The sequence below is a fragment of the Dendrobates tinctorius genome, unplaced genomic scaffold (genome assembly GCF_039654945.1).
Source record: "Dendrobates tinctorius isolate UK_male_01 unplaced genomic scaffold, ASM3965494v1 ptg000177l, whole genome shotgun sequence".
In the NCBI taxonomy this organism is placed as follows: Eukaryota; Metazoa; Chordata; class Amphibia; order Anura; family Dendrobatidae; genus Dendrobates; species Dendrobates tinctorius.
The window spans coordinates 9,875,122-9,890,666 of NW_027361844.1; the positions used below are offsets into that span (position 1 = coordinate 9,875,122).

Genomic DNA, 15,545 nt, shown 5'->3' on the forward strand with positions numbered 1-15,545 from the left:
ACCACGAACATTACCAGTTCGCCGCGCTTCCTTTCGGGCTCGCCACCGCTCCCAGAGTCTTCACGAAGATTATGGCGGCGTTGATGGCCTTGTTGAGGATCAGAGGTCTCGTTCTTTTTCCGTACCTCGACGATATCCTGATCAAGGCTCCCTCCTTTCAACAGGCCCGCCTAAGTGTGGCGATCATTCTAGACACCCTGTCCAGTTTTGGGTGGATCGTCAACCGGAAAAAGTCCTGTCTGGTCCCTACTCAACGCCTTGTGTTTCTGGGCCTTCTGTTCGACACTCGTCGGTCAAGGGTATTTCTCCCACAAGACAAGATCCTTTCCCTGCAGCAGGGCGTGCAATCATTACAGATCACACGATTTCCATCCCTCAGGACAGCCATGAGGGTCCTGGGGAAGATGGTGGCGGCGATAGAGGCAGTTCCCTTTGCCCAATTTCACGCCAGGCCACTCCAGCAGGCCATTTTGTCCAGGTGGAACAGGTCGGCTCTGTCTCTGGATCGTCCGGTTCGCCTTTCATGCCGGATCAAGCGGTCTCTCAACTGGTGGTTGACGTCTCCCCTCATTCTCTTGGGGCGGTCTTTTCTTCCCGTTCACTGGCAGATTGTCACTACGGACGCCAGCCTCATCGGCTGGGGTGCAGTGTTCCGCAATCACACTGTTCAGGGTCGATGGTCGACTCAGGAATCAGCTCTGCAGATCAATGTCCTAGAGATACGAGCGATCCATCTAGCTCTCGTCCACTGGGAAAGGCGCCTCAAGGGCCTGCCTGTCAGGATTCAGACAGACAATGCCACAGCGGTGGCGTATATCAACCGCCAAGGGGGGACACGGAGTGTCTCAGCTCTGGCGGAAGTGTCCAGAATTCTTCAATGGGCAGAGACCTTTGTTCCAACGATTTCCGCGGTTCACATTCCCGGCGTGGACAACTGGGCCGCCGATTTCCTCAGCCGCGAGGGTCTCACGGCAGGGGAATGGTCCCTACATCCGGAGGTGTTTCATCTGCTCTGCCGTCGGTGGGGAACTCCGGATGTAGACCTCATGGCATCTCGCCTCAACAGGAAAGTCCCACAATTCGTGTCCAGGTCTCGGGACCCTCTGGCAGTGGGCGCCGACGCTCTGGCCGTTCCTTGGTCACAGTTCGAGCTCCCCTACCTGTTCCCTCCTCTGCCTCTTCTTCCCAAGTTGTTGAAGAAAATCAAAGCAGAGGGGATTCCAGTCCTACTCATCGCCCCGAATTGGCCCAGAAGGTCTTGGTTCGCGGACATTGTCAACCTTCTCGCGGACGCCCCCTGGAAGCTTCCCGACAGGGCAGATCTGCTGTCTCAAGGCCCGATTTGCCACCCCAATTCTCGGTCGCTCAATTTAACGGCGTGGCTGTTGAGACCGAGGTTTTCAGACGGGCAGGATTCTCTGATCGGGTGATTCATACCATGATCCGCGCCAGAAAGCCTTCTTCTTCGAAGATCTATTACCGTACTTGGAAAGCCTATTTCTCCTGGTGTGAGACCAATCACATCGCGCCCTTGGTTTTTTCGCTCCCTTCTATTCTGGCGTTTCTGCAGGCAGGGCTGGATGCGGGGCTTGCTCTCAGTTCCTTGAAGGGTCAAGTTTCGGCACTGTCCATTTTATTTCAGAAAACGCTGGCCTCCCGGCCCCAGGTCAAAACCTTCCTCCAGGGTGTGGCTCACACGGTTCCTCCGTACCGAGCGCCCGTGGATCCTTGGGATCTTAATTTGGTTCTTCAGGTTCTGCAGGGTCCTCCTTTTGAACCTCTCAGGGACGTTTCCCTTTCCCTCCTTTCTTGGAAAGTGGCCTTTCTGGTGGCCATTACCTCCATCCGGCGCGTGTCGGAATTAGCAGCACTTTCTTGCCGCTCTCCTTTTTTGGTCCTTCATCTGGACAAAGTAGTTCTGCGGCCTCCGCCCTCTTTTCTTCCGAAGGTGGTATCTTCGTTTCACCTCAATGAGGACATTGTTCTGCCATCCTTCTGCCCGAGCCCAGCTCACCCTCGGGAGCGGTCCTTGAACAAGCTGGACCTAGTCAGGGCATTGAGAGTCTATCTAGCCCGGACGACTTCCTTGCGGAAGTCAGACTCTCTGTTCATCATTCCTGACGGGGCGAGGAAAGGTCACCCAGCCTCAAAGGCCACTATTGCGCGCTGGATCAGATCGGCAATTTTGGAGGCATACCGGGTCAAGCATCGAGTGGCCCCTCCAGGGGTCAGAGCGCACTCTACCCGGGCGGTGGGTGCCTCCTGGGCGGTGCGCCACAGAGCTTCCGCGCTGCAGCTTTGCAAGGCTGCAACGTGGTCATCGGTTCACACCTTTGTGAAATTCTACAGGGTCCACACCTACGCTTCGGTGGACGCCAGCCTAGGTAGAAGGATTCTGCAGGCTGCGGTGGCGAGTCCACTGGCCTGATGGAAGTTTGTTTCCGACCCCAGGGACTGCTTTGGGACGTCCCATGGTCTCTGTGTCCCCCAATAAGGCGAAAGAGAAAACAGGATTTTTTGGGTTGCTTACCGTAAAATCTGTTTCTCGGAGCCTTCATTGGGGGACACAGCACCCTCCCATGTTCTACAACTCCTGTTCTTATGTTTGTCGGTTTGTTACAGTTGAGTTGTTTGTTCTGTTCTCAATCTATTCTGTTACTTCTCCTACTGCTTTCTCACTAACTGAGGAACTTCCTGCCGGTCGGTGGGGTGTATACGGCGGAGGAGGGGCTAACCTTTTTTTGTGCATAGTGTCAGCCTCCTAGTGGCAGCAGCATACACCCATGGTCTCTGTGTCCCCAATGAAGGCTCCGAGAAACAGATTTTACGGTAAGCAACCCAAAAAATCCTGTTATTTCTGCTGTTAGTCTGGGATTTTCCAATGGTACTATGCTTCCTTATATAGCTCCACTGCACTTTACAGACATTGTCATCACTGTTCCAATTGGAGACAATCTACATTCCCTATCAGTATGTCTTTGGAGTGTGGGAGGAAACCGGAGTAATTTGAGGAAACCCACGCTAACCCCAGGAGAACATACAAACTTCTTGCAGATGTTGTCTTTGGTGGGATTTGTACCCAGGACCCCAGTGCTATTCACTGAGCCACCAATACACCGTGTGCAGAATTATTAGGCAAATGAGTATTTTGATCACATCATCCTTTTTATACATGTTGTCCTACTCCAAGCTGTATAGGCTTGAAAGCCAACTGCCAATTATGTAAATCAGGTGATTTGCATCTCTGTAATGAGGAGGGGTGTGGTCTAATGACATCAAAACCCTATATAAGGTGTGCTTAATTATTAGGCAACTTCCTTTCCTTTGGCAAAATGGGTCAGAAGAGAGATTTGACGGACTCTGAAAAGTCAAAAATTGTGAGATGTCTTGCAGAGGGATGCAGCAGTCTTGAATTTGCCAAACTTTTGAAGCGTGATCACTGAACAATCAAGCGTTTCACGGCAAATATCCAACAGGGTGGCAAGAAGCGTGTTGATAAAAAAAGGCGAAAAATAACTGCCCATGAATTGAGGAAAATCAAGCGTGAAGCTGCCAAGATGCCATTTGCCACCAGTTTTGCCATATTTCAGAGCTGCAACGTTACTGGAGTATCAAAAAGCTCAAGGTGTGCCATACTCAGGGACATGGCCAAGGTAAGGAAGGCTGAAAAATGACCACCTTTGAACAAGAAACATAAGATAAAATGTCAAGACTGGGCCAAGAAATATGTGAAGACTGATTTTTCTAAGGTTTTATGGACTGATGAAATGAGAGCGACTCTTGATTGACCAGATGGATGGGCCCGAGGCTGGATCAGTAAAGGGCAGAGAGCTTCACTCCGACTCAGACGCCACCAAGGTGGAGTTGGGGTACTGGTATGGGCTGGTATCATCAAAGATGAACTTGTGGGACCTTTTCGGGTTGAGGATGGAGTGAAGCTCAACTCCCATTTTCCAAATAACTTTGTTGAGATTTTTTTAAATACAAAGACAAAGGGAGGAGAGGGTAAAGGGTTGGGAATAGGTTTAAATTGTTTTATTAAAGACATACAAAGGGCAGAACTGAAGGAGTGGGTGGGGGGGATAATATAATAGTAAGGCTGTGTGCCCACGATGCGATTTTTAAGCGTTTTTGCCGCGATTTTCGGCTGGAAAACACTGCGAAAACGTTTAAAAATCGTGTACAGAGCGCCCCCCATGCATTCCTATGGCATTCCGCACATGCTGTGCTAATGCTGCGCTTTTTTCTGCAGCGGAATCGCGGAAAAAAATCGCAGCAGGATCATTCTTTTGTGCGGAATCGCAAAGAATTGCAGCGATTCCGCACCCATAGGAATGCATGAGAATCGCTTACTTCCCGCATGCGGCTATGCCCACCATGCGGGAAGTTAAGCGTCTCGTGCGGTTGGTACCCACGGTGTGGAGGAGAGGAGACTGTCCTCCAGGCCCTGGGTACCATACCCCTGTAAAAAAAGAATAAAAAATAAAAAAATCGGGGTATATTTACCTTCTGACGTCCCGCGCTGCATTCCCGGCCTAAGCGTTCCCAGTAATGCCTTGCGGCAAGGTCCTGTGATGACGTGGTCTCGCAAGATCGCTATAGTAACGCGAGACCAACGTCATCACAGGTCTCGCAAGGCATTACTGGGAACGCTGAAGCCCGGGATGGCAGCGCGGGACGTCGGAAGGTAAATATACCCAGATTTTTTATTTTTTTATCATTTTTAACATTCCATCTTTTACTATTGATGCCGCATAGGCGGCCTCAATAGTAAAAAGCTGCTCACACTTGTCAAACACTATGTTTGATGAGTGTGACCAACCTGTCAATCACTTTCCAAGCGATGCTTCAAATCGCTTGGAAAGTGCTTGAGAAAATCGCAGCAAAATCGCTAACAGAATCTCAGTAAAATCGCGTGGAAAAAAACGCGCGATTTCTGGGAAGGAGTTCGGTTTTCACTGTGCGTTTTAAAACGCTACGTGGGCCCATAGCCTAAGGTTACATTTTAGAGAAATAAGTAGAGATACATAATATATCTAACTATACTAAATATATTACATTACTAACTTAACAGTTGTTTTTTACTACTCGGTTTGAAGTTAGGGATTTAGTTGCTGCAAATATATGAAACAATATAAGTCAAAGATCAGGAGAGAGAACAAGGCACAACGCGTATCAAGGAGCAAAGTCGGACCATGTTTTCCATCTTTGTAAATAAGTAGCAAAGTAATTATTAGCAATAGCATGGCTTTTTTCATAGCAGTTATGTAGTTCCATTTTATTTAATATATCATTAATCTTAGGAACTGAGTCCTCTTTCCAAAGTGTAGCTATTGCATTTTTGGTAATCAAAAATAAATGGATAATTGTAGGCCGGTGGTCAGGATGTATAACATCAATATTTAATGATAACAAAGCCATTTGTGGTGTCAATATAATTTTTTTCTTATTAATTTTGTTAACTATTTTTGTAATTTCTGCCCACAACGGCCTAATTTTTTGGCATTGCCAGAACAGATGGATCAAACTGCCTAATGATCCACAGTTCCTCCAGCAGTCAGGTGAATTTTCTGGGAAAATTCTGGCTAGTTTGAGGGGAGTAAAGTACCACCTGGAAATTATTTTGTAAAAGGATTCATGAAGAGACGCACAGATGTTTGAAGAATAGGTTACTTTAAAAGCTTTCCTCCTTTGTTCCTGTGATATTGATATGTTAAGATCCTTCTCCCAGTTGATCATGAAAAGGGTCTTCTCAGATTTATTATCTGAGTTAAGAGTCATAAATATTCCTTGACATCCAATGAATTTTATTGTCAGGGTTGCATAAGAGTAAAGAAGTCGGCTCTGTAATAAAGGTTTTTTTTCTCAAAATTTTTTGTATATATTTTTTTAAAAGAACGAGAAACTCAAAATCCTGAGTGGTAAATTTGTTTTGACTTCGTAATTCCTCAGTACTATCAAACTGTTTTACCATTATGAAAATCCCCGACTTTCGTGATATTAACTTTCTTCCAAGATTCTAGGATTTCTTTATCCATCATCATACCAAATAAAGGAACATTTTTGAGTTGTTGATATTTAAAACCCTTTTTTCTTTGAACAAATGGTTTAGCTAAACAATTCCAAGCAGATATCGTAGCCAGGATAGTTGGGGAAGAATATGATGTAAGAGTAGATGACACAAGGGAGTCTAAAATTAATTTTGGAAGAGATGAATCGTTGTTGCTATGCCTTTCAATATTTGTCCACAATGGTTCATTTTCCGACTTAAACCAAGATAAAGATTGTTTAATGAGATTCCTATAATAGTAATTAACCATGTTAGGCAAAGCCAAACCTCCTTCTATTTTCCTTTTATTGAGAGTATTAAATGCTACTCTGGCTCTTTTCTGATTCCAGACAAATTTATTGACTATAGATTGTAGTCTTCTTAAAAGTTTTAATGGAAAGACTAACGGTATGGCCCGAAAGATATAAAGTATCTTCGAAAGTAAGAGAAGTTTAAACAGAACTATTCTCCCTACCCAAGAGATTTCACATTTTGAATGATAGTAGAGTTCCGCTTGGGTATTCTTAATAAGATTTTGAATATTTACTGTAACTCAACTGTCTTGTAAAAGTCTCTGGTAATTGAAATGCCAAGATATATAATAAACTCTCTCTCCCATTCAAATTTGGTAAATTCTTTTATAGAAGAGATAGTCACGTCGCCTAAAAAAAAAATCTAATATCTTGGACTTGGTCTCGCTTATCTTATAAAAAGAAACCCTTGATAACTCCTCAAAAATTGGAAGAATTGCCTTCAGCGATTCTAATAGGTTAGAAAGACTTACAATGATGTCAGCCGCGAAAAGGCCTATTTTATATTGATTTTTACCTATCCAGATGCCCTCGACCTGATGGTTAATTCTAGTAGCTTCAGCTAATGGCTCCATTAACAATGCAAAGAGAAGGGGCGAAAGAGGACATCCTTGCCTAGTTCCATTGGATATTTTTACCTGATTGGATAAATGGTTATTTGCATATATATTGGCAGATGGGGAAGAATAAAGTGACATTATCATTTTTATTATTTTTGAACTAAGACCAAATTTGTTTAGTGTGGCGATCAGAAAGTCCCAATTGACCCAATCAAAGGCCTTTTCTGCATCAAGGGCCAAGAGTAAAGACGGAATTTTATTTGAGTTAATATGATTTATTAAGTTAAAGATTCTTTTGGTTCCATCACTAGTCTGACGACCTCCTATAAAGCCTAACTGATCCCTATGAACAATACTCGGTAAAATCTTTTTAAGTCGCGTTGCTATTATTTTTGAGTATATTTTTACATCAGTATTAATTAGTGATATAGGCCTGTAATTTTTGACAAGTTCCAAATCACCCTTGGGTTTGGGAATCAGAGTTATAACGGCTTGAAGCATTTCAGACGGAAACTCTCCAATCATAAAACTCTATTAAAAACCTGTGTTAAATAAGGGGCTAAAATATCAGCAAAAATCAAGTAGTACTCATTAGAAAACCCGTCGGGGCCAGGTGGAAGCTCAACTCCCAGACCTACAGCCACTTTCTGGAAGACACCTTCTTCAAGCAGCCGTACAGGAAGAAGTCGGTATCGTTCAAGAAAAACATGATTTTCATGCAGGACAATGCTCCATCACATGCATCCAAATACTCCACAGCGTGGCTGGCCAGTAAAGGTCTAAAAGAAGAAAAAATAGTGACATGGCCCCCTTGTTCACCTGATGTGAACCCCATAGAGAACCTGTGGTCCCTCATAAAATGTGAGATCTACAGGGAGGGAAAACAGTACACCTCTCCGAACAGTGTCTGGAAGGCTGTGGTGGCTGCGGCACGCAATGTTGATCGTAAACAGATCAAGCAACTGACATAATCTATGGATGGAAGGCTTTTGAGTGTCATCGTAAAGAGAGGTGGCTATATTGGTCACTGATTTTTTTTGTTTTGTTTTTGAATGTCAGAAATGTTTATTTCTACACTTTGTGTTGTTATTTTGGTTTATCTGGTGAAAATAAACAAGTGAGATGGGTATATATTTGGTTTTTATTAAGTTGCCTAATAATTCTGCACAGTAAGGCTGAGTGCAGATGGAGTTTTGAGCCCTGCGGATTTTTCCGTGCAGAATGGAAGAAAACCGCAGGTCAAATGACCTGCATTTTTCCTGCGGATTTCTTCCATTTTTCACGCGGTTTTCCATTGCGGTCTTCCCCCTGCGGATTTGGTAACAGGGGAGATAGAAAACCGCACAAAAGAAGTAACATGCTGCGGATTTTGTACCGCAGGAAAACCGCGCGGAAAAATCCGCAGCGTCTGCACAGCGTTTTTTTTTTTTTCATTCATTTTAAAGGTACTGTACATCACAATGCGGATATGCAACGTTTCTGCGCGGTAAAATCCGCTGCGGAAACGCTGCAAATCTGCATCGTGTGCACATGGCCTAATAGTTACCTGCACAAACCGATATCCTCCTAAGGTAGCCAAATCTAAAAAAAAAAACCCACTCCAACTTCCAAAAATATAAAGCTTTGATATCTATGAGTCTTTTGGGTTGATTAAGAACATAGTTGTTATTCAATAATAAAAAGAATCCTCTCAAATACAACTTGCCTAATAATTCTGCACACAGTGTATGTCTCTGTTTACATCTCTATGTCTACAGCCATTACACAGTGCTGAATCTGTTGTATAAAGCATATAGACAACTCCCAACAGACCCCAATGACATGGTGGAGCTCCTTTGAGGTGTTCATGGATTTGACAGCAAGTGTAACTCTGCACCCTGTGCTATTTTTGCTTTTAGAAGTAACAAACCTCTATGGATCCCCAATAAAATTGGAAAGCTTATTTATGACTAGGTTGCTGATATCAGTCCGACAGTTTTTAGTTTTCTCTTTTCACTTCTACTCACAATAACACCATTCTTCCCCATTCCATGTTTCATTACGGCTGCTCTGAGCAAACCAAAAATGTTGCAAAGAGAAAAAGTGGAATAGCAGCTCATGGCAACTTTCTTTTTATACAGAACCTCTGAAAATAAATGCAGCAATTTGGCAGACCACCATGATCAGCAACGTGATATTTTTTTTTGCAGAATTTTCTTTACAACTCATTCATAAGGTTGGACACTGCATAAAATCTATGGTTGAAACCGGCTTTGATTTACAACATGCATTAGAAATTCTTAGCCTTGAGATATATGTGGCATATCCATAAGGCTATGCCGTAAATATCTGATCAGTAGGATCCCAACTCTGCCTACATTTATTTTCTGCTAAAGGCACAAACTTTTTTTTCTCCATAACTGTAAAGATCTGGCTAACATGAGCCCTGTAATAATGCAGGTAGTGCAATCATGGTTTCTTATCTTTGGAATATAGCCTTAAAAAAACACTTTTTTTTCCAGGACACTGTGCCAGTCATAGCAGAATATTGTCTGCTTCTGCAACGCACGTAAGTAATAGAGCTTCTCCGGGTTTGTGTTATCTGTGAACAAAAGATTTTCTTTCCTAAGCTTTACTATATAAGCAAAAGTCGAAGGGGGTGGAAATTCAAATTAGTGGTTAGTTTGGGTATGAGTCGACCAGCCATGAATACCCAGATTCTGCACTCTGGACCTTATACTATAGCATGCAGACTATAAATGTGACAACAGGACTGACAGGTCCACTTGGCCTTTTTGAGCAGTGAACATGCACAGCGCAGCTGAGAAGTAGTTCTTGCACATGTTTGGATCTGTTTTCCCTTACTCAGTCTTTTCCCTCGATTCTCATCCAGTTTGCAAATAAGACATAAATCACATGCTAATACAGTCAACACACCTCAGAATTATCGGCTTGTCTAAAGCCACCAGTCACCCAAACAAGATGGTTAACAGCAGCACATCGTACAATGTAAACAGGTGGTGTGCTGCCGATAGCATGATATTCTATGTGCACACAATGATTGCATTAACAATTTTTCTCAGCGCATAGAATATTTGCTGGCGGCCTAAACAGGCTATTAAACAACAGCTGATCGGTAGTCGTCACATGTAGCCGATCAGTGGTCAGCACCTGCCCTTACCAATTACGTTAAACCTTTTATCATCTTGATAGGTTTCATTTTTCTATTGATTGAAGAAAATAGGACATATTTTCATCTTTCTGGAGACTGGCACAAATTAATTTATTGCACTGGAGTTTTTAAATTTTCAACAAACATGCTCCCTGTGTCTGCCGTTTCTGTATGTGGACATTTCAATACCACTTTGTGTTGCGACGTGTACTATAATAGTATATTGCTAAAGGTTTTGTTCAGGTTTTTCACGAACATCTCCATTCTCCATATGTGATTGCAGACTTGTGATTGCAGGCACTGTGCGCTGTGAGGATTTACTTGTTCTGGCAGCGATACCAAGTAGTCATGTAACCACATACTTGCGGTCACATGACATCTCAATCTCGCGGCCTACTCTGGAGAATCCTTTCAATGTGCATGATGTGAGGAGTCACATAAAGAGAATGCAGACTTTTGTGATAAACCTTGACAACCCCTTTAATAAGCGATGCAGAAAAGTGGTTTATGTAGAATCTGTAATATCTATTAAAGGGAAGCCAGCAATTAAAAAATAAACCTATTGTTTAGGAATAAGTCTACAGCAGCGGCCAAAATTCCCAGGCTGACAGCTGTACATGATACCCTGCAGTAACGGGCCCGCCCGGTTTTTTAACCGATTGCAGCTAATTAACCCCTTAAATACGGCTGTCAATCATGACAGCGGTATTTAGTTGGTTAAAAGGGAGTTAAAAGACCCCCTTTGTGACCATCTGACCCCAGCAACGAGAATTGTGCATGCCTATGCTTACCATGGTACCCTGAGGTCATGTTATGACCCCATGGTACTGTTGCCTTAACCTCCTTCTGACATCGGGCGTAATAGTTGTGCTAAGCCCATATCTTTTCCAGCACATGTCAGCTGTTTTTAACAGCTGACATGTGCCTGCAACAGCTGTGGGTGGAATCGCGATCCACCCGCGGCTGTTAACCCGTTAAATGCCGCTGTCAAACTCTTACTGCTGCATTTAATTTACACTTCCGGCAAGTGTGCCGGAAATCCCGCCCATTGGTGACCCAGTCACGTGATCGCGGGTCACTGATGGGTTGGCATGAAAACCAGAGGACTCCAGCAGACCTCTATGGTTGTCATAGCTAGATTGCTATGAGCACCGCCCAGTGGCCGGCGCTCATAGCATGTGAGCAATTCTACTACATACAGGCGATATGATCATCGCCTGTATGTTGTAGAGCCGATCGGACAACTGCAGCTTCTAGTCTTCCATAAAAACTATTGAAAAGTGTCAAAACTAAAGGAACACAAAAAGCGCAATAGGGTCTTATCCGGGTTAAATGCTGGAAAAGTAATTTAGATTGTACTCACCCTTTTTAAGAGAGGTTCAAGCATGTAGGATCAGTAATCTGCTTGCTGCACGTCCAAAGGTCAGCTCTGTGACCGCTTACACATCAGTTTTTGGAATAAATTCTCGGACTTTTGTGCGCTGCCAGATAAATTCACCAATCCAATATTTAGGAAAAAGATTAATTCATTTATTTCCCAACGCGTTTCGAAATGTATACCATTTCTTCATCAGGGGATGACAATAATATTATTGTCATCCCCTGATGAAGAAATGGTATACATTTCGAAACGCGTTGGGAAATAAATGAATTAATCTTTTTCCTAAATATTGGATTGGTGAATTTATCTGGCAGCGCACAAAAGTCCGAGAATTTATTCCAAAAACTGATAAAAACTATTGAAGCATGCAAAAAGTAAAAAAAAAAAAAAAAGTTTTAAGAAATATAAAAAAAAACAAAGTTCAAATCACCCCCCTTTCACCCCATTCAAAATTAAACAATAAATATAAAAAACATTCACATATTTGGTATCGCCGCATTCAGAATCACCCAATCAATATAAAAAAGAATTAACCCGATCGCTAAACGGCGTAGTGAAAAAAAAAAAAGTAAAAATGCCAGAATTACGCTTTTTCGGTTGCTGCGACATTGCATTAAAATGCTATAACGGGCGGTCAAAAGAACGTACCTGCACCAAAATGGTATCATTAAGAAAGTCAGCTCAGCGCGCAAAAAATAAGCCCTCACCCAACCAGAGATCACGAAAAATGGGTCTCGGAAAATGGCGCAAATTTTTTTTTTTAACAAACTTTGGAATTTTTTGTTACCACTTAGATAATAAAGAACCTAGACATGTTTGGTGTCTGTGAACGCATAATGACCTGGAGAATCATAATGGCAGCTCAGTTTTAGCATTGAGTGAACATGGTGAAAAAAAAAAAGTGTGGGTTTACAATTTTTTGCAATTTCACCGCACTTGGAATTTTTTTTCCGTTTTCGAGTACACGACATGGTAAAACCAATACAATTTATCCCGTAAAAACAAGCTCTCTCATGGCCATTTTGACCAAAAAGTAAAAAAGTTATGGCTCTGGGAAAAGGTGAGTAAAAAATGAAAATGCAAAACCAAAAATACCTCTGGCCCTTAAGGGGTTAAATACCCTGCTATTTCTGCATTTTGAAAGCCACGTAGCGCTCCTTCCCATCCAGTCCCAGTCGTGTGCTCAAACAGTAGTGTAAAACTACATATGGGGGACTGCCACTTTCAGTAAAAATTGCATAACAAATTATGAGGTCCAATTTCTCCTATTACCCCTTGTGGAAATTCTAAATTTGGTGCTAAAACAAATATGATTTTTTGACCTCATATCTAAAGGTTACAAAGTTTTGTGAATCACCTGTTACTGCCTATTGTTTCAGGAAACAACATATGTACATAGCCACAATAGTCAGTCCCCTCACCCTATTTTTGTATTGAAACATCTAATGAGCATGTGCAAAAGTAATTTTGAAGGGAGGAGAAGCAGGGTAGGATGTGATATTGCTTATTGTGACTGGTGGATCCGGTGTTATCAGCTGTGCATAGAGGGGTTACCTGTCACTGTAATCCTGCCTCTGATGATAGCGAGCCTTGCTGAAAGGTCTAGAACTATTATTCTAAAAAGTCCTATTGGCCAGTGTGAAAATAGCAAGATTACTCATTTTGTTTTTTAATAAATATTGTGAAATGGTAAGAAAAAGCATAAGCAAATTAAATTCCCTTTATAGAGATGGAGCAAAATCGAACATTAGAATATTTTTGAATCACCTGACAAAATGGTATTTAAAGGGAATCTGTCACCCTTTTTTTGGCCTTTCAGCTGCTGGCATAGACATCAGGGGCTTATCTATAGCATTCTGAAATGCTGTAGATAAGCCTCCGATGTAACCTGAAAGAGAAGAAAAACACGTTATATTATACTCACGGAGGTGGGCGGTCCAGTCCGACGGGTGTCGCCGTCCCGTCCGGCGCCTCCCTTCATGCGATGACATCCTCTTCTCCCGTCCTGTAATGGCTCCGACGCAAGCACACTGCTCTGCTCTGTTGAGGGTAGAGCAGAGTCCTGCAGTGCGCAAGCGTCGGGAGAGGTCTGGAGCCTGCGCACTGCAGAATTCTGCTCTACCCTCAACAGGGCAGAGTAATGTGCCTGCGCCGGAGCCATTTCAGGATGGGAGAAGAGGACGTCATCGCATGAAGAAGGGAGGCGCCCACCTCGATGAGTATAATATAACGTGTTTTTTCTTCTTTTACATTCTGTGATGCTGTAGATAAGCCCCCGATGTCTATGCCGGCAGCTAAGAGGGCAAAAAAAGGGTGACAGATTCCCTTTAAATTCAGTAAGTGACCTGTTAGCAAGTGAAACCTGACATTGACACATTGATTGGAAATAATCAGGAGCCTTAAAAGTGTCTCTTGAGTTGCGCGACTCCACAGCACTGGCTCATCAGCCATGTATGATATCAGAATCAGGAAGGTCATAATATTTCTAGCATCCTATGAATCAGGGACCCTTTGAAGTGGCAGATGGTGAAGCAGATGAAATTGGAGCATCTGGAGGAGATGGTGGACAAGTGGTTTACAGCACTGCTCTTACCACGAGCATCATTAACATGGCCTGTGATTATTGAGAAGGCCAAGTGTTTTTCTGCCAGTGAAGGCTGCACATTTTGTGATGACTCATGAAACTTCACTTTTGCAGATGTTCAAAACTGCAGACAATCTGAACTGTGGCCAGAGTTTCTTTTTGCAATTCCAGTCTTTCCTAGTTGTAGAATATAAGCCATGTATTTTTTAAACCGATGTTTGACAATAATGTGATTTTAAATTATGCTTTTTTATGGTTGTTGGAAGTTTAATTTTATTTGAATCTGCAGTTTGTACATTCTCCATAGACTTCAGAGCAATTCTACACTTAAAAGCAGCACTCACTGTTGCATTTGTAATGCATGTAGATTTGTCCAACTTTTATTCTATGAATATGGGGGGCCTCCAAGCCCCACAATTGCCGAGAATAAAGGGACTGCAATGCAGGTTTACCTCTACTGCTCCTTCTCATTAACTCGTCGCACAGCGGCACTTTTTATCACCCTTGGTTTAGGGAACTGCAGTAAGGTTTCATTCGACAGAGAGATTCCACATATCTTCTGTGTTCACATACTCCAGGGGTGGCAAACCTTTTGACAAAGTGTACCCAAATTTACTAGAAAAATATTTAGAATGGAGATTCCTCTGTGGTTGATACCTTTTAATGGCTAACTGAAAAGATGGTAACAAATTGCAAGCTTTCAAGACTATTCAGGTCTCTTCATCAGACATATAGACTAATACAAAATCTGAGGAATCACATATTAATACACAACACAGAAAGAAATAATGCAATAGATAAAGACACCTGACGTGAAGCAGAACTTTCATTATGGGAGAGTGACAGACAGTTGTGGCCTTAAATATTGGAACAGTTCATAGATAAGGAGTGTGAATGTTTTACTGTCCTATGATTGGGGTCTGGTTCTGTGTTGTGATGCCCCCACAAGGTCTGAGGAGCAAATTCCTTAATTGATGTAAAAAGACATAAATCTATGCGACACATTCATTCCTGCACTGAGTGTGTTAAAGGTTATCATAAGTTTATACTCCCAGACTCTCCTGTCTCACTGAGACTTGAAGTTACCTTTTAATACAAGTAATTTCATGTCCATGGTGCTGTGATCAGGCATACAAAAATGTTTGGCCACAGTTAGATCCATTCTTTTTTCTCTTATTGTGTGGCGATGAGAATTCATCTTTGTTCTCAGTTTTTGCCCGGTCTCTCCCACATACAGACCCCCAGTTGGACATTTAGTACAAATAATTAAGTATACCACATTAGATGTGATGCAGCTGAAAATACCTGGGATCTTGTAGTCCTGATGTGAATTGGGGATCTTTATCTTGTTCGTGGTCATTTTAAATGGACAGGTTTTACATTTTTTCTGGCTGCAAGGAAAGGTTCCTGCAGCTGTTGGAGAGGACAGGGAGCTTCTGACAATGATGCTTCTTAGATTTGGGGGCTGCCTAAAACACAGTAGTGGGGGGTCTGGAAAAATGGATTTTA

The 15,545-nt window shown here is 42.7% G+C and overlaps 1 protein-coding gene across 2 annotated transcripts in view; it reads left to right on the forward strand.

Annotated features, from left to right (window-relative positions):
• VPS8 (VPS8 subunit of CORVET complex) overlaps positions 1-15,545 on the forward strand; it is a 313,830-nt gene that overhangs the window by 105,921 nt on the left and 192,364 nt on the right. For both annotated transcript variants that reach the window (XM_073551536.1, XM_073551537.1), the window contains exon 21: positions 9,422-9,468. In XM_073551536.1, the coding sequence (XP_073407637.1) occupies positions 9,422-9,468 (47 nt within the window). The remainder of the gene's footprint in view (positions 1-9,421; positions 9,469-15,545) is intronic.